The sequence below is a fragment of the Aethalodelphis obliquidens genome, unplaced genomic scaffold, assembly GCF_003676395.1.
Source record: "Aethalodelphis obliquidens isolate GAN/ISIS:26980383/991018 unplaced genomic scaffold, ASM367639v1 scaffold7, whole genome shotgun sequence".
Classification (NCBI taxonomy): domain Eukaryota; kingdom Metazoa; phylum Chordata; class Mammalia; order Artiodactyla; family Delphinidae; genus Aethalodelphis; species Aethalodelphis obliquidens.
In genome coordinates, this window is record NW_020837951.1 from 10,676,222 (window position 1) to 10,693,997 (window position 17,776).

At 58.2% G+C, this 17,776-nt stretch overlaps 1 protein-coding gene across 2 annotated transcripts in view; it reads left to right on the top strand.

The window, feature by feature from the left end:
• NR5A1 (nuclear receptor subfamily 5 group A member 1) overlaps positions 1-13,356 on the top strand; it is a 25,065-nt gene extending 11,709 nt beyond the window's left edge. Inside the window, exons 5-7 of one of the 2 annotated variants that reach the window (XM_027104899.1) lie at positions 2,939-3,058; positions 4,968-5,115; positions 12,606-13,356. In XM_027104899.1, coding sequence (XP_026960700.1) covers positions 2,939-3,058; positions 4,968-5,115; positions 12,606-12,853 — 516 coding nt within the window. In that variant the 3' untranslated portion in view covers positions 12,854-13,356. The remainder of the gene's footprint in view (positions 1-2,938; positions 3,059-4,967; positions 5,116-12,605) is intronic. The other variant, XM_027104900.1, reaches the window with a different exon arrangement.
• Positions 13,357-17,776: the final 4,420 nt, after the last annotated feature.

A 17,776-nucleotide genomic window follows, 5' to 3' on the forward strand; every position in this document is an offset into this window, starting at 1 on the left:
GTGTGTGTGTGTGTGTGTGTGTGTGTGTGTGTGTGTGTGTGTGTGTTCATCTGTGTGGGGAGTGTTTGGAGTTTGGTGTCTTTATGTGTCCATCTAGGGGAAGAACTAGTAAAGAGTCTGGAAGCACAATTGCTTGGCTGGTGGGGAGGGAAACCCGGGCCAGGACAGAGTCCCCAGAATAGCTGACCATGGGTTCCCAGAACCCTTCACGACTGACACCGCTGTGCTCATATATTTTCTCTAACCAAAAGAGGGAGGATTTATTTTTTTCCATTTCTCAGAGTAGGAGATCAGGGCCGGAGAGGGTGTGTAGCTAAGCGGGAATCAGAGGGCACAGGGCACCAAAGCCCAGCCACCGTAGTGCACCTCTCTGCCCTGCACCCCTATCAGCCCCGTGGGCAGGGCTGCCCCCACTCCCGGGGTCTGAGGTCTGGGTACAGAGTCTGCTCCCAGGGCTTGGCCAGCCGGGTCACTGTGACCCCTTCTGCTTTCTGCCCAAAGCTCAGTCAGCTTATCTCCTAATTCTCCCCCTTATCTCTTGCGCTTCCACCTCCCCACCCCCTGTTCCTTTAATTCAGGCACAAGGGTGTCTGCTCCCTAGGGCCCCAATAGGTGGGGAGCAGAACCCAACCCTGCACGTCCTCCCTCTCCCAGTGCGACTGGCAGCCCCACCCTCCCCAAGACCCCCTCCCAGTGGGCCAGTGCGACTCCTGGACCAGGCACCTCCTGCTGGGGCTCTAGGAGTGCCAGCCCCCCCGCCCCCCAAGAAAAGCAGCCCAGGCAGGTGGTCTGTGCAGAGCCCAGCTCCCTGCGGTTACCTGAGGGGAGCCTCTGCTTCCTTATCCGTAGTGGGCAGGGGTGAGGAGTCCCGGGTGTGCTGGGAACAGGGCCTGGTCTAGGCGCTCACTGAGCCTTGCCTCCCTCCTTGGAAGCTGTGATGGGGAGGCTCTCTGGGGACCAGCCACTTCCTGAGGCATGATAAGGCGATAAGGCGAGGTGTCTTTGCGGTGCGTCCTGGTTCTCAGTCTCTCCCGGCCCCTCCCATCCAGGGCTACCTGTGGCTGAGCCTCGGGTCCCCCTGGCTGGGCTTCCTGTTCTGACAGTAATGGGGCTCTAGGATGGACCTTCTGCTGGGAGATGGAGGGGGAGGTATGGGTTCTTGACACGGAGGGGAGGGGAGGAGGGGAGGGTGGGAGGTTGGGGACTCAGAGCAGGATACAGACCCTTCCTCTTGTTCTCAGCCACACAGGCTGGGGAAGGGCTGAGCAGGCGAGGCCTAGAGGAAGCCTGACTGTGTGTCCAGCGGCTCACTTTGCTCTTTATCCACTTTTCTCTCCCTTTGTCTGTCTGAGAACAGGCCCCAGGGCCACTCCCAGGAGAGGAGCAGAGCAGAGGGGAGCGGGGGGGCTTCTAGCCCCCGAGAAGAGAGAGCTGTTGGTTAGGCCTGGGCCACTTCCTTTTCAGGCCAGGGGCTGCCTGGGCTACTCTGGTCTCCAGGTTGGGGGTTGTTCCTCCCAGAGCCCACAGGTGTTAGGGAAGACAGAGGCATGAATGGCGTCATCAGATGTTGCAGGTGCCACGTCCAGAGGATGGGGAGAGCTTCATGGGTGAGGCAGTGAGCCTGCCGTGAACTCTAGGGTGGCAAGGGTGGATCTTCCTGCACACCTAGTGCCAAGAGCAGAGATGAACTAGACAGAGCTGTGTGACCTTGGGTAAGTTACTTGACCTCTCTGAGCTCAGTGACCTCTCTCCATGGATTGGGGATAACGTTAGTACCAACTACGAAGGCTTGTGGAGCTGCAGCGCAGTGACTGTTAGCTATCGTGATTTGCATTCACTGTAGGGCATGGCCCGGGAAGGTGCCTGGGGGGTGCCCGTTGGGTCAATGGCAGCTGGCTGATGAGCCACGGATGCTGAAAGGGACTGGAGTCTGCACTGTATCCTCCTAGGATGACACGCTGCACCCAGCGCAGTTCTGAACACCCAGAAGTGTTCAGTATTTGTCACTATGGAGAGTTGTGGACCGAGAATGCCAGCCATGACCCTGGCCTGGCTCTGCCTCTCTGGGACCCCAGGAGAGTCCCTTACCCTCACTGGGTGGCAGATTATTCATCTGCAAATAGGAGTTTAGGCCAGGAGATCCCTAAGGGCCCTTCTGGCTCGGGCATCCCATGGTCCTGAGTCCCACTCGTCATTGTCATGAGGGTCTACTCTTGCCATGCTAGAATGTGGCGATCCCCCAGACTGGAGGATAGGCCCTGCCCTCACACTGAGCGCCCCTCAGTGCAGCCTGGGGATTCAGAATCGGCCCCGTGTGCCCTTCTATTCCTGCTTCTGATGTAGACTGTTGCCAGCCACCTGCTCATTCCCTGGGCCGGACCTCCTCTCTTCCCATGAACTTCAGAGCTCTGCACAAGACTGCGAGGAAGCCCTCTGTTTTCTCTACATGGCTCCTTCTTGAGCGATTCAGGCTGCTAGAGATGTGACCACAGGACAAATGGGCACAAGGAAAAATTAATACTAATCTTCCCTTGCATTTAAAGGAATCCTTCACAAAGCACTTCTGTGGACATTATTCTGTAACATTTATTGAGGGCTTAATATGTGCCAGACCGCCTTCTAATACTTTGCCCACTCTCCAGATGAGAAAACTGAGGCCCAGAAAGGTTACAGAACTTGCTTAAGGTCATACAACTTGTGAGAGGCAGAGCCGGGGCCTGAGCACCTCCGTTGGACCCTCTTATTATTTCGCTAGACCCCTGCCACACTTTGATGAAGAAGACACATGGGTAAACTGGACACAGAGGTTGGGCAGCTTGTCCAGGTCACATACCCAGTTGAGCTGCTGAACTCAGAGCTGGGAGGAGGAGGGGCGAGGGGACGGTCCCCAGCTGGACCGTGGCTGGACCCTGGACTCCTGTGTGCCTCTTCCTTGCAGGTGGCCGACCAGATGACACTACTGCAGAACTGCTGGAGTGAGCTGCTGGTGTTCGACCACATCTACCGTCAGATCCAACATGGCAAGGAGGGCAGCATCCTGCTGGTCACTGGGCAGGAGGTGACCAGACCCTACTGTGCTCTGTCCTGACCCCCCACCATGCACTTCCAGAATTCTGGGCCCAGAAGAGGTCCTAGGCCTCTCCAGGGCTGGCCCTGGGCACCACTGAATATCAGCCCTTTCCCCAGGTTCATGGGATACCCACCAGCCCGACCTCCCTCTGATCAGCCCTAGCTTTGACCTTGAGAGGAACCAGGCCCTGGGAGCCCTGCTCTGGGGGAAGCAGCTCAGGGATGTGGGGAGGGTCAGGGAGGCTCTTGGAGGACGTGATGGTGGCTCTGGGTAGTGAAAGAATAAATAAGGGCTGGTCGGGTAGTGACGGGGTGGAGGGACAATCCCCGCCTCCACACACGCAGAGGAGGTAGCACGGGCCAGGCTTAGAGAGGCAGGTTAGGACTGCTGAGCTGCCGGGGGCTGCTGGTGTGCTGGGACATGGGTTTGGAGGGGCAGGTGCCCTGTGGGGGCTGGGATGAGGTGAGAGATAAGGTTGGAGGTGTGGCTGGGGGCTGGGATGGGCAAGACCTTGCAGGTTCTAAATCCTGAATGATAGATGGAAGGATGGATGGCTGGCTGGCTGGCTGGCTGGCTGGCTGAATGGGTGGACAAAGGGGTCTGGGCCCCAAAGAGCTCAGAGTCAGAATTTGGGCACTCTTAGAGCAGGGAATTAGGGGCACTAGGATGGGAAGCAGGTGGGGTGGCTCCTGGAATCAAGCAGGGAGCATCAGAAGAGTTTTAAGTGGGGAAGGACACAACCAGGTTTTATATGAGGAAGCGCATGGAGGGGGCAAGATGGGGGGTGAGGAGGAAATGAAGGCAGCCACCCCCCGCTCAGAACACTGGGGACCTGGGAGGGCACAATTCAAGGAGGGGAGAGGAGGTGTAGGGGAAACGGAGGGAAGTAGGGAGAAGGGAAGGGAGGCTGATGCCCAGGGTCTAGCCTGGTGGAGGGAGCATCACGCCTGGGGGGCGATATAGGAGGAGTGGCTTTCATAGGTGCTTGGGGAGAGAGATTGGAGACTGAGGCCCTGCTCCCACCCCCTACCTCCAACCCTTTGTCCTCATCCTCTGTTCTCACCTGGGTGTCTCAGGCCATCCAGGGCCAGCAGAATGCTGGTTGCAAGGGTGTAACTTTGAGGCCACCTGGGCGAGCACGTGAAAGAGTCTGAGGTGTGAGTGTCAGCTCCTGTCAACACGTGGGTGGAAGTCTCTGAGGCTATGGGACAGTCCTGTGCGTGCGTGCGTGCGTGCGTGTGTGTGTGCTCCTGTATTTTATTGTGCAAACATCTCCACACACGTAAGTGGGTCACCATGTCAGTGGGAACATATACACAGACATGTGTCTGTGTTACCCTGTGATGTGACCCTACAAGAGTGTGTGTGTGTGTATGTGTGTGTGTGTGTGTGTGTGTGTGTTCACGTCCTGAAGCAGGTGAACAAGGCTGTGAGTGTGTCCCTCCATGTGTGTGAACGTGAGCTGAGGTGTGGCCACATCTGTAGTCCAGGTGTCCATGTGTGGGCCCCGGGCAGTCATGTGGCCGCATCCACGCGGATCCAGGCACGGCTGCCCCACCCCCCACCCAGTGCGACGTGGTGCTCACTGCAGACACCACACAAAACACAAAAGCTGCTTGTGCCACTGGGCCTGGCGGCGGCTCTTTGTGCATGAAGGACCCTTCAGCTCTCCCTCTGCACACACCTGCCTGGTGTCGGCTCTGCTGCGCGGGGGCCCTCAGCTCTGGGCAGGGCAGTGGGAGCAGAGCTGGGAGCCTTGGAGGGGTCCAGGGGCCTGAGGAAGTGCCGCGCCTCCCCCGCCCCACCTGGCTCAGCTCCAAGGCTGGGCACCCCTGACCCCCAGCTTCCAACCACGGCCTCCCCTCGTGTCCCTGACCCCTGCCCTCTGCCCACCCAGGTGGAGCTGACCATGGTGGCCGCCCAGGCAGGCTCCCTGCTTCACAGCCTGGTGCTTCGGGCGCAGGAGCTTGTGCTGCAGCTGCACGCGCTGCAGCTGGACCGCCAGGAGTTCGTCTGCCTCAAGTTCCTCATCCTCTTCAGCCTCGGTGAGTGGGCTGAGCGAGGCCTGGCCTGAGGGTAGGGGGGTGGGCTGGCAAGGAGACCCTAAGGTGGGGCTCTCCGATGGGGGCCTCTCTTAGTGAATAAAGGGGACCTGGCCCAGGGCCTGCTTCCTCTCTGGGCCTGAGTTTCTTTGTTTGGAAGGACAGAAGGCCAGGATAATGTCTAAGACTTGCCCTTGATGGGACAAGGCACCCTCCTGAGGATGTGGTAGATTCCCAGTTGACAGCCCTAGAAAAGTGCCGATGCCACCCCAGAAAATGCCCTTATGATTTCAGGAGCTTCTGATCCCTGACTCCCATCCTGAGGTCCCTGTGTTTCCTAATTCCCCGCTCTAAGGGTGTCTGAATTCTGACTCTGAGCTTTTCGGGGCCCAGACCCATTTGCCCATTCATTCATTCATTCACTCATTCAAAAAAGACCCCAAATCCCTGTCTTCAAGGAGCTGACCTTCTGTTGGGGAGAGAGACAATAAGCATAATATGATTAGTAAAATGTATAAATTAGTGAAATGATTCGTAAAATGTATAGCCTGGAAGATTTCAGTAAGTGCTAGGGAGGAAAACAAAGCAGGGCAGGGGCAGAGGGCCAGCCCAGCCCGCCAGCTCGCCTGGCTCCCCAAGTGTCTGGTGTCTCCCTCCCTTTGCCCTCCTGATCCCAGCCCAGCCTGTGCCGCTCAGGTCTCCACCCTCCCTCTGAGCTCTCATCAGGTCAGCCTCCTTTTGTCCTCCTTCACCCATCAAGCATGTCCAATGCCCTCCCTGTGCCCAGCAATGCTGCGTTCATAGAGGTTTTCCCTGCTCTCAGGCGGCTCCCAGTCTGGGAGAGGCCTCCAGCCAGTGCCATCAGGGCTGAGACAGAGAGATGGGGAACCCAGGATGGGGAGCAAAGGATCTGCCCGGAAGGCTTCCTGGAAGGACATCTGAGCAGGGTCTTGGAGGATGAGTAGGAGTTTGCTGCGGGGGGATAAATCTTTTAGCAGAGGTGTAGATGGGATGGAAGGTTGGAACAGAGGGGCGTGAATGCCTTGTCACCTGGGGAGGGGGCAGGATCGAGACGCTGTCTTTGTGGCAGATGGCATCACAGCCATGGTCTGGCAAGGGTGTTCCTGCTCAAGAGTGGGGGCAGCTGGGGAAGCAGCGGGTAAAACAAGCTGGGAGGGGGTGATTAGTGACGTACTGACTGGGGGAAGCCCTGTGTTCAGGCCGTGGCCGTGTGACTGGGTGCCTGGGCTGGGCCTCCTGACTCTGCTGGCGCAGCAGGTTGGTAGCTGGAGGGCGTATCGGCAAGGCTGCAGGGGTTGGTAGGGGTCGAGCATGCTGGGGGGGGAGGGCTGAATCTTGGGCAGCCGGTTAGGAGCCTGAAGCCCTTGGCGGGGCCTCAGGGACCTGAGCCAGGCCGGCTCCAGCTGGGGAAGCCCCCTTCCTCCTCTGCCTGCAGTGGTACCCTCCTCCCAACCTCAGTGTCACCAGAGCCACGGATGTGTGTGGTTTGGGGTGTGCAGGCTCCAGGGGTCATGTGCGTGCCTGTGCCTTCATTTATGCGCATGTATAGACTGTGAACTTTCATGGGCTAGTGGGATTTTATGTGTCATGCGATGTGAGCAATCTGTATATGGCTGAGTGGTGACTGGAGATGTGAGGGTTTTGAGGGGCGTGCTTGGGACACATTGTATTGCAGTGTGGGTTCTGTGGTGGTTTGTGAGGTGACAGTTCTTGACCTGACCTTCGTCAAGAGGCCACTAGGAGGTCTTGGGGAGGGTGGGGATGCCAGCCACCAGGTTGCTTGGCCAAGGCTCCATCTTGGTGCCCCCTGCAGAGCAGGGACCACGTCTTGGCTCTCCAGACCCCCTGGGGCCTGAGGCACATGCCTGCAGCCCTCAGCCCCTCTTCCTACAAAAGCCCCAGCGCTGGGGACTGCCAGGCCTGGCACAGCCTTGGCCTCCACCAGGTGATAAGTCCAGGATTCCTCCTTCTATGGGGTGTAGGGAGGACATCAAGGCTGAGCCCAGCCCTCCTCTTCTGGGTCCAGGCAAGGGGCTGTACTCAGAACCATGAGTGCACAGCCCCTCCTGCATGCCAACCTTCATCCTGTTTTCCAGAGGAGGCAGTTGGGGCCAGGAGACTGGGAGGGTCTACAGTGCTTGGCTGGAACAGGCTGGAGCAGGTGGGACGGAGGAGTGAGAGTGTGCACGTGTGTGTACACATGCGAGGCAGGGTGGAGCAGTGGTTAGGAAAGGGGACTAGCGATGGACCACCTGGATTCTAAACCTAGACTCTCTCTCTGCTTGTGGGCCCTTGAGCAAGTCACTCCCCTCTCTGAACCTCTATTTCCCCATCTGTAAAATGAACATCATAATCATCTTTAACTTGCTATGAGATTTAATGAGAAAATTCCCCAAAATGTTCAGTGCATGGCCTGGCCCCTCAGAGTATGCATCAGTATTGTTTCTACCATAGCCATCATTAAGTTCACGAGCAAATGAACAAGTTAGTGAATGAAGTGAAGGAAGGAACGAGTCTCTCTCTGTCTTTATTGCACACTGTGTGTCTGGCACAGTGCCTTGTCTTTGGGGACAGTGACCCTCAGGGTGGGGGCCAGAAACTCTAGTGGTATTGGGGCTGTGAGGGGAGAAGACCCGGGACCCAGGCCTGTCCGAGCTCGTAGGTGTGCAGTGAGAGGAGCCCAGGGGAGCCACAGGGGCCGCTGGCTGACAGGTTCCAGGTGTGGAGAGGAGCCTGGGCAGTCCAGTGTGATCAGGGCTGGGCCAAAGAGGAGAAGACAACTATGCCTAGGATATCAGGGAAGTCTGCTTGGAGGAGGGGCCTCTGAGCTGGGCCTTGTAGTATGAGCAGGAGTGTTCTGGGTGAAACAAAGCAGGCAGCAGCAAGGGCGTTCCAGACTGAAGGAAGAGCCTGTGCACAGGGATGGGTGATCCTGAAAGTCTGGAAGTACCTGTGGGGCAGGGAGAGGGTGAGGAGGAGGCTGGAGAGGTGGGCAGGGGCCAAGCTGTGCAAGGCCTTGAATGCCAGGCCAGTATGTTGAACCTTCCCTTGGGGAGGATTTTCAGCAGGGAGAAACATGATCAAGTTTGCATTTTGGCAAGGTCCTTCCAACTGCAGCATGGGAAAAGGATGGCAGGTGGCAACCCAGAGCCCTGCAAAGGCTAGACGTGGGGCTGGGGTGAAGTGGATAAATTTGGGCAAGACGATGGGGAAGATTTGCCCAGAGTCGGGAAGGTGGGAGGGGGCTACTCCCATGATCCCACCCAGACCACCAGAGCTGGGTCCCCAAGGGAGCTGGGGCGCAGAATGGGGTGGCCACTTGCCCCTTGTCCTCTAGCTGGCATGCCGGACATCACCCCGGGGCAGCGCGTCCCTGGGCTGCTTCAGCCTGAACTTGTGGGATGGCTGTCCCCCAACCCCTCCGCCCTTCAGCCCGCTCAGCGCCTCCTTCTTGCCTGCCTCCACAGAAGGGTGCCATTTGGTGTCTAAATAGCTGGCTCAGGCAGGCGCGAAGGCAGGTAAGGAGGTTTAATTAAAATTAGTGCCTCTCTCCTGGCAATCACGGTGTTTATGAAGATGGGCCCGGCTGGCATTGTTCCGCAGAGGACTTAATCGAAGCTTAATGGATTGACCTAACATTCGATTTTCTGACTTGCATTGAGGCGGCGGCAGCAGCATTCCCTTAAGCGTTTGCAATTTACCCACTGCTCGTGCCAACAAAAGGCGGCCTGAATAGCAGCCCCACTCGAGGGGCCATTGTGCGCGGGGGCGCCTGCCTGAGTCACCGCTATTGGGACAACATTCTTTATGTCTCGCTGGAATGAAAGGATTATTCAAATATTCAATTAAACCGTGAAAAGGGGGCTTTTCTGAGAACCTGGGGGCCCCCGGCTCCGCAGAGCTAGCGGGCTGCTCTCGGGGGTGGGGTTGCCATCTCCCAGCCCCCTCCTACCTCTCACCCCCCGGATTGCTGGGAGCTGAGCAGGCCCGGCTCCAGCCCGCGGTGCCTCAAGGCCCAGAGCTGGGCAGATGAGGTCCAGTTCTTTGGTGCCCTGAGAGGCGGAGATTAATTTGCCCCCGTTTTTCAGATGACGGGAAACTGAGGCTCAGACTGGGGAAGGGACTTGCCCCGGGTCACCTAGCTGGTGGTGGAGCTGGGGTTTGAGCCCCTGACGCACGAAGGGGGCGTCTCCAGGTTTGTGTGTCTAAGGAAGAAAGGGTGTGGTGTCCTGAGGGATGCTGGCTCTGTCACATCCAGCATCCCAGCGAATCTTCACGACAGTCCCTTTAGAGGCAGGCTGGGAGAAGGGGCGTGACTTGACCACGTTCCTCTCCAAGAGGGTGTCCAGAGTAAACTTCCTGGGGAAACCAAGGACCCCAGGCTTAGTGGCCCTTGGACAGGACTCCTGAGTTGGATGGAACATAAAGTCATCACGTCATCTAATCCCCCAGGAACCAGGGTCCAGGCTTGACCCCGCATCCAGGCCTGACCCCGCCTCTGCTTGCCCATAGTGCTTTGGAGCCAGGGAGATCTGGGTTTGAATCCCGGCTCTGGTATCTGCTGTGTGCTCCAGGCCTGCCCCACTGTCGCTGTGCATGGAAGACGCCCTTTCCTGCCTGCCTGGGTGTCTGTGGGGATTAAGTGATGGCGGGGGCGGGGGCGGGGAAGGTGCAGCAGGTGCGGTGGAAACAGCTCTCCTGCCTTGTACTGTAGTGGCCAGGGCTCAATTAGTGACCGTGCTTCCCGCCCCCAGCCCTGTAGCCCACCTTGTGGGGGCAGTGGGGGTCTCCAGCCTCCCGAGAGCTGCAGGACCCGTAGAGCTGCTAGGAGGGGGGTGTCCCTGAAAGCTGTCCTTGTTCTGTACCTCCCCACCCTGCACTCCGCCCTGCTGTCCCTGTCACACTGCTGCTGGGAACAGTAAATCCTGGTAAAGCCGAGGCTCTGGTTGGTCCTCCCCAGCCCCCTCCCACTCCTGCCTCTACTGCAGCATCTTATCCAGTCCTCCCCGCACCCTCAGCTGTTTCTTCTGGGCCCCTTTACTGCTGTGTGGCCTTGAGCTGGTCCCTACCCTTCTCTGGACCCCCAGCCTCCTATTGTAAATTGTCAGAAGACAAGTAGGAGAACTGCCCTGGGGATGGTGGGGACTGAAGGTAGATTGGGTTGGAAAGAGATTGGGAAAGGGATGGGGCCAGTTAAGGACCTCTTGCCCCCAGGAGACGCTAGTTAGGTGGGGAGATTTCCCATGACCTTTGAGTTTATTTGGAGAGGGCCAGGCTAGGGAACAGGGCTGCTATGTACAGTTGGACAGGTTGTTTACTGAACAAGGGCACCTAGACAGGGGAAAGGTAGAGGCTGAAATCCAGCCTGCATGCCCCTCACCAAGCTGTCTTTCTGTGGACATGGGGGACCTTCTTTCTAATTGGCACAAGGTGCCTTGTGGGCTAATGGTGATCCTGCGGAGGCCAGGAAGAATATGACCCTGGCTCACTTACTGAATGTGGTGAGGGGGATGGGGACGAGGATGGGGGGAGGCCCAGATCCTGCCATACGCCCTGGGTCCAGCTTGGGTTTCCCTAAATCCGACTTTGGACAACACAGGCCTCGGCGGGCATGCTGGGGGCGGCTGGGGATCAGGGTTGCCAGGAGCGTCCAGCCCTCCTGGCGCGGTGGGTGTTAAGAGGGATTAGAAGGGCCAAGGGCTGTGCATGCTGGGCTCCGGACTCCCCCGCAGCAGCAGGGCTGGGGGTGATGGGAACGCAGGGGAAGTGGATGGACGACCATCTTCTGAATCGCTGGATGATGCATCCCAGGCCTGGCGGGGCTCGGAGCGGGGGATGGGGACAGGTTCTGTGGATTCCTGCTGACTTTCAGCCCCTCGGCAGGGCACCAGCTGGAGATGCTGCCCAGGAGCTGAAAAAAGCCTGCAAGCAGCGATGAGGACTCCCGTGACAGGAAACTGGCCCTCCACGGGCACCCCTGGGGGCCAGGCACCTGTGCAGTGCCCTGGCACCCGAGCTCCCCCCGCTGCAAGGTGGGCACGGCCCCTTTCGTAGAGGAGGAAGGCCTTCAGGTCAGGAGAGGACAGGGCACAGGCCACCGATTCTAAATGGTGGGGCTGGGATTTGAACCACCATCCACTTCACGCTAAAGACACTTAATTTTTATTTCTTCACTGGACCTCCAGGACAGGGGATGCATTCATCACACTCCTCTGTGCCTGGTACAAATGATCACTGGTCCACGCAGAGCCACCCACCTGCCTCTCCCTCCCATCACCAACCGTCCCCTTTACGTTTAACTCGGTTCTTCTTGTTTGTCTCTGTTCTTAAGGCAAGGTGCACGCTTTGTGCGCTAGTGTTTTTAATTTAAGTAGGTGGCTTTACCTTATAGGTCTCATTCTGGATCTCCCTTTTTTTGTTTTTTATCCTATTTTTTGTTTTTTTTTTCCACTCAACCCCATGCTTTTAAAAGTCCGTCCATTTGCTCAGTACTGTGTCTGCTCCGTTACTTCTTTCTCTACTGCACTGGGCTCCCGGGGAGGCAGCCGCCACCTGGCCATCCAGCCCACCTCCCCATCACCGTAAATATTGTTGCAGTGAACGTCCACGGCCCCGTGAGAAAATTTCCTTGGGGTACCAGAGCCTCTTGATTGGTCAGAGCATGGACCAAAGGAGTGCCTGTCACACTCTAGCATGGGGGATGGGACCCCTCCACTCACAGTGCGCCTCTCTGGCGATGGTGCTGATGGGGGATAGTGATGATGGTGGCGGAGTGGCGATGCTGATGGCGCCTACCCCGAGGATGATGGCAACAGGATGGTTTTGACCATGGGGCTGGGGATGGTGTTGTTCCTGGACACGGTGAGAGTAGGAGTAATAATAACACTAACACACTGAGTCTTATGAAGTGCTGGACACTGTTCTTCTGCGCACTCTCTACATCTCAACTCCCTTAATTCTCACAACAATCTTGTGAAGTAGGCACTACTGCCACCCTGTTTTGCAGATGAAGAAATTAAGAGGTTAAATAACGTGTCCAGGGATACACCTGGTGAGGCTTGGTGATGGCGGTGGGGTCGATGACGATGGCAGCAGTGGTGGTGACAGGAGCTTGCGGCTGGGTGGTCATGGTGGCCGTGTGTGTGATAACCGCAGGCCTGCTAGTGTCAGTGACTGCCGCTGATGGCGGTGTTCAACCGAGGTGGTGATGGTGATGGTGATCATGGTGGTGACGGGAATGACGGTGGTTTGATTGTTGATGGCAGCAGGGACCATGTGTGTGAAAACCAGGGATGCTGGTATCGGCGACTGATGCTGGTGGCAGCGTTCATGGTGGTGACAGGGAGATTGTGGTTCACTGTCGATGGTGGCCGTGCCCGTGTCTTTGGTGATCATAGGGATGTTGTTGTTGCTGATGCCAGTGACGGTGTTGATGATGTGATGGGGCTGGTGAACGGCTCCTCCCTTTGCAGATGTGAAGTTCCTGAATAACCACAGCCTGGTGAAGGACGCTCAGGAGAAGGCCAATGCCGCCCTGCTCGATTACACCCTGTGCCACTACCCGCACTGCGGAGACAAGTTCCAGCAGCTGCTGCTGTGCCTGGTGGAGGTGCGGGCGCTGAGCATGCAGGCCAAGGAATACCTGTACCACAAGCACCTGGGCAACGAGATGCCCCGAAACAACCTGCTCATCGAGATGCTGCAGGCCAAGCAGACCTGAGCTTGGGCCAGTGACGGGGTGGGGGAAGGGGGGCCGGGGCCGGGGGAGGGGCCGCAGCACCCCTGTGGTCTCCAGATGGCTTATTTGATTATGCTGACCCAGGACCCCACCATGTAGGCCCCTGCCCCTGAGCTCTCTGAAGCCCTGCGTTTGGGAAGGTGGGTGAAGGTGGGCAGGGCCTGGCTGAGGTGGGGGGTCTCCACTAACCACTGGCACTTGCCGGCCACTCAGAGTGCCCCAGGGAGGTGGCTGCTACCACTCCCTCCCTCCCCCTGCTCCCAGCTGTCTGTCCTGGAGTCTGGTGCACAGGCCCAGGGAGGAGGTTCGGCTTCCCTGGTGGGCCTCAATGTCCCTTGAGTCAGAGGTCATCCCTTCCCCCTCTCCTGGAAACAGAGGCAGAGAGAAGTTGAGCGGACATCAACTCTGGTGGGGTGGGGGAGGGGGGCGGGGAGAAGAGGATCTCCAGGACTCCCTCCCAGAGACCAGGAGGGAAGCCCTCCGTTTTGTAAACTAGGGATAACAGAGTTTGCAAAATTAGGCAAGGGACTGTTGGCCCCTAGAGGACACTGGGAGACTGGTTAGGACCCAAAGACCTCCTCCCTAAACCTTCTATCCCATCTGACGTCTGCAGGGGAGAATTTTGACATGTTATCTGCAAAGAATTTTGCTGCAATCATCTTTCTAACCCTCTCCCGGCAGAGGAGAAGTTTGGCACAATCAACGTTCTAGCCCCACCCACGGTTGGCCCTCCAGGCTGGTATTTATCTGCAAAGCTGTAGTCAAGAAGTTTTTTGTTTGTTTGTTTTCGTTTAATTTGTTTCTTAATTTAGATACTCCTTGAAAGGTGTGTATGTGGAGGGGCAGGGGACAGATCTGAGGTCTGAGGCTGGGACTGGGGATTAGCACCAAGACCAGCCCATGGATTCTTCCCAAACACCCTCATACCAAGTACCCCATGGGTGGTGCTGGGTCGTTATTTCTGAGCCCTAACTCCAATCCAGAGGAGAGCTTGCCCCCCACCCCCACCCCCACCCCAGCCCACTAGAGGAACAGCAGCCTGGCCTGCGGGGGCCTCGGAGTCTGTGGGTGGGAATCCGGGGGATCGTGGGGAGGATGTATGGGTCTCCGGATCAGGGACATTGCTGATGAGCCGTCTTTCACTGGCCCTTCCCATTGGGTTCCTTACTGTACACCCTTGAAGCTGGGCCTCAACTCCTGTCCTATGTCCTGAAAGACACTCTCCAGGGCCAGACACAGGGGAGGGGCCTCAGCTGTCCTCTGTCGCCGGGCTGGGCATCCAACTGTCTGTCCTGCTTTCACGTTGCGGTTGCAGCTTGCGCTGAGCTCGCCCAGCTGGAGATGACTGGGCATCCCCGCCCCCGCCTTCGACCACCCTGTCTCGGTCCTCCCCCCTGAAACGTGTACCCCTGGCCAGGCTGGCGACTCCCAGCCCCCAAATGAGAAGTGCCCTTAAGGCCCCCACAGTGCCCGCAACCCTGGAATAAATTTTGCAGTTAGTTTCCAGCTACCTTTGCCTATCTACATTCTAGGGCCCAAGGAGAGCCTCCTAAGTGGGTTTGGGCTGTCTAGGGCGGGGCCGAGCGCCGAATGGGACGAAGGCAACACCTAGGTAACTTTCGGTTCCAAACTCGGGGGGGGGAGCAGGATGGGGTGTGAGGGCCAAGGTGGGGGATACCAGGCACTGCTGGGGGGCCCTTGGGCCCCACCTCATCCCTGGGGCCCTGCCAACCCTGGGAGGCCTGGGAGATACTTGGGCTTTCTGGGGACTCAGCCTCACTGCCACCCTGGCGTGCATCTCAGCTGCCATCTTGGGCAGAAGGGAACAGTCATTTAATGAGCATCTACTGTGTGCCATCCATCACTTCACTGTCCCTGCAGTAGCCTGTGAGGCAGGGGTTATAATCCAGAGGAGGCACTTGGCAAGGGCCCTTAGTCGGCCATCTGCTGGGGCAGATTCAAACCCGGATCCACCTGACTTCAGGGCACTGGCCCTTTCCTCTCTGTCCCCCGGTGGCACACCCACAGGCCCCAGGCCTGGCCCTTCTCACTTGCTTGGTGGCAGCAGTGAGCACAGCCAACTCTGAGGACTGCTTCCTCTGCTCCAGGTGCCCTTCCAGGACGTCGCCTGCCTTGTCCACTGGTCTTGTCCCATCTGCTCTTCGCAGCCGCTTTGGTAGGTGGCGGCCCCAGATTACAGATGAGGAAACTAAGGTGAAGTGTCCTGTCCAAGGTCACCCACTGAGAAGGGCCAACCATGATGCAAACTTCCATCCTCCTGACACGCCTTGACCAACGTGACTGGTTTATCTCCAGAGCCACCCCTGCTCCTCTGTTCAAATTAGAAAAAGCTGTGTGCCAGGCACACAGCTTGGCAGTGGCTTAGGCAAAGGGACAAAGCCTCCCTTTCCCTCTGGCAGCTCCAGAAGCAGACACCCTGGTTCCTGCCCCTGGAGACTGTTCAGTCTTGTAGGAGGATATTACCTTAATCAGATTGTTATCTGATGTGGTGCATCATGTACCTGCACAAGATAAGGAAGTGATTGATTCTGCTCCTGGGGGGACAGGAAGTCTTCATAGCTGACGTGTCATCCAAACTGGGTTTTGAAGGATGCCCAGGGGTTCACCAGCTAGATAAGAGTTGGGGTCAGTCCAGGCAGAGGCAGCAGTGTGAGCAGAGGGATGGAGGGGTGTCAACCAGCAGTGTTTGGGGACCTAAGAGGAGTTATTTTGGCTGAAGAGTGAAGACAGTGTGTTGAGGGGGAGGGAGTGTATGGAGCAGGGGGTGGGGAGACTGGAAAGGACTCCTTGGTCCCCAACCCTGACCACAGGCCCACCCGCCCCCCCCCCCCCCCCCCCCCCCCCCCCCCACGCCCATATGATTAGTCTGGGAGGAGGCAGGGGCCCTCTGGTGGGGAGGGGAAGGAGTCAGAGGACACTGCAGGTGCAGAGAGTAGGGACCGCCAAGTGCCCAGCCCAGTTCAGTGCCACCTTCCTGCTGCCCCTCCAGGCCCCGGTCCCTCTACTCCTGCCCCACAGTAGCGGGCGGCGGGCTTTGCCTAACCTGCCGGGGCCGAGCACCCCGGTGGGTGAGCCTCAGCAGTGGTGCCCAGCCTGCCACTCCTCCCCGGGGGGTACCGCTGCGTCTTCCCCGAGCAGGCAGGAACTACGCTCCTCCCCACGGAGGCCTGCTGTCTTTTCTCGCTGCCTGGGGCCTTCAAGGCCTTAAACTCACCTCCACTGTGCGCACGGTCCCCTGCACACCCTCCTCTGGCAACAGATGACTTTTCCCGAGTGCCTGTGTGTGCCGGGCACTTGGACTAATACACAGGACAGCCTCATGTCACCTGCGGGGTGGGCCAGATGCCCCCCATTCTGCAGACGATGGACTGGGCTTCCAGAAGTTCAACGGCAGCCCCCATGCCCAGAATGAAATACCCAGACCCCTGTGCTGTGTGGTGGGCTAGCTACACCCCAGGTAGATTTTGTCCCAGACTCAGTGCAGGTGGGGCCCAGGGTGAAAGTGACCCCGAGCCCGTAGAGGGATCTGCGAGCAGCTTGCACCTTGATGGGTCTCTGGGCTTCTTCTCATGCAGCCCTGCCCCACCTCCACTCACCTGCATCTGGAGTGGCTATACCGCTCCTCCCTCCCCCCAGGGAGGCTGCTCTGACGCTCCTCAGCTGTGCCAGTCCTCTGGCAGCACTGGAGCCAGGCTGAGGTTAGCAGGATGGTGTTAACAGCCTCTGTACCCTAAGTCCCAGCCCCTGGGCCTCTCCTTCGCCTGGCCCCTACCTTGGGGCCCATCCTGGTGCCAAGCCCTAACACATCACCACTGCTGCTCACCTTAGCTCTGCAACCGGCTCTACCCAAGAGGAGACCAGGACTCAGAGAAGAATCTTGCTTGAGGCCACAGAATCAGTGGTGCCAGGACCTGGTCCCATAGCCAGATTCTGAGTTGGGGTCCTCTCGCAGCATGACACGTCAGACCTGAAGCCGGTCCACCTGCCCTGGTGCCTCCTCCGAGCAGTCTGCCTGGGTGGCTCCCACTCACAGCGACTGCCACCCCCGACCTCTATGTTACCCAGCCGGGGAGACCCAGGTATGAGACGTGGAGACCTTCTCTGAGCCTCAGTTTTCTTTTCTGTACGATAGAGGTGATGGTGGTCTCAGGGCTGAGGTAAGGACCTGCAGCTCTAAGGCAGTACAAGGCTTAGCACCAGCCAGGTACACAGCAGGTGCTAGTAAGTGTTGGCTGCACCTGCCCTGATGGTGAAGCTGGGTCTGTCCTGAGTCCCAAAGCCAAAGTGGCAGCTTCCCTTGTACCTCCCTCCTCCCAGGGAGACTGGCATCCTGTCCCCCTCCGCAGGCCAGGGTGACCTCCAGAGAAGGAAAGGTCACTACAGTACCATTTATTATCAGAGACATCACGGGGCTGTCAGAACTTCAGGGCAGGAGGGGAGGGACAGAGGGGAGGGACAGTCACAGGCAGGAAGCTGAGGACAGAGCTGTGGGACCTGGCAGTGTAAGCGGGAGCACCAGGGCCAGGGCCTCCATTGGAAGGAGAGAGAGGCTGAGGTCCCTGGGAGTGGGTAGTGGTCTAGATGCTGCGTCTGTCCCTCCGGGGCCCCCGGTTGGGCCTTTCAGAGGTCCCCAGGTAGAGCTTGGAGGAAAGTTCCCATGTAATGTCTCTAGAAACCTGGGAGGAAAGTACACCCTTTGGGCTGGGCTGGCAGAGAACCAAGATGGGGGCCCACCCTCCCAATATGGGGACGGGGCTGGGAACTGGGGCTAAGGGAAGACCTTGGGTGGGATTCTGGCCTGGGTGACCCTGGCAGTCTCCCTCTCTGAGCCTCAGTTTCTCCATCCGGAGAACACCTGCAATGCCGGGGATGGGGGTGGTGGGG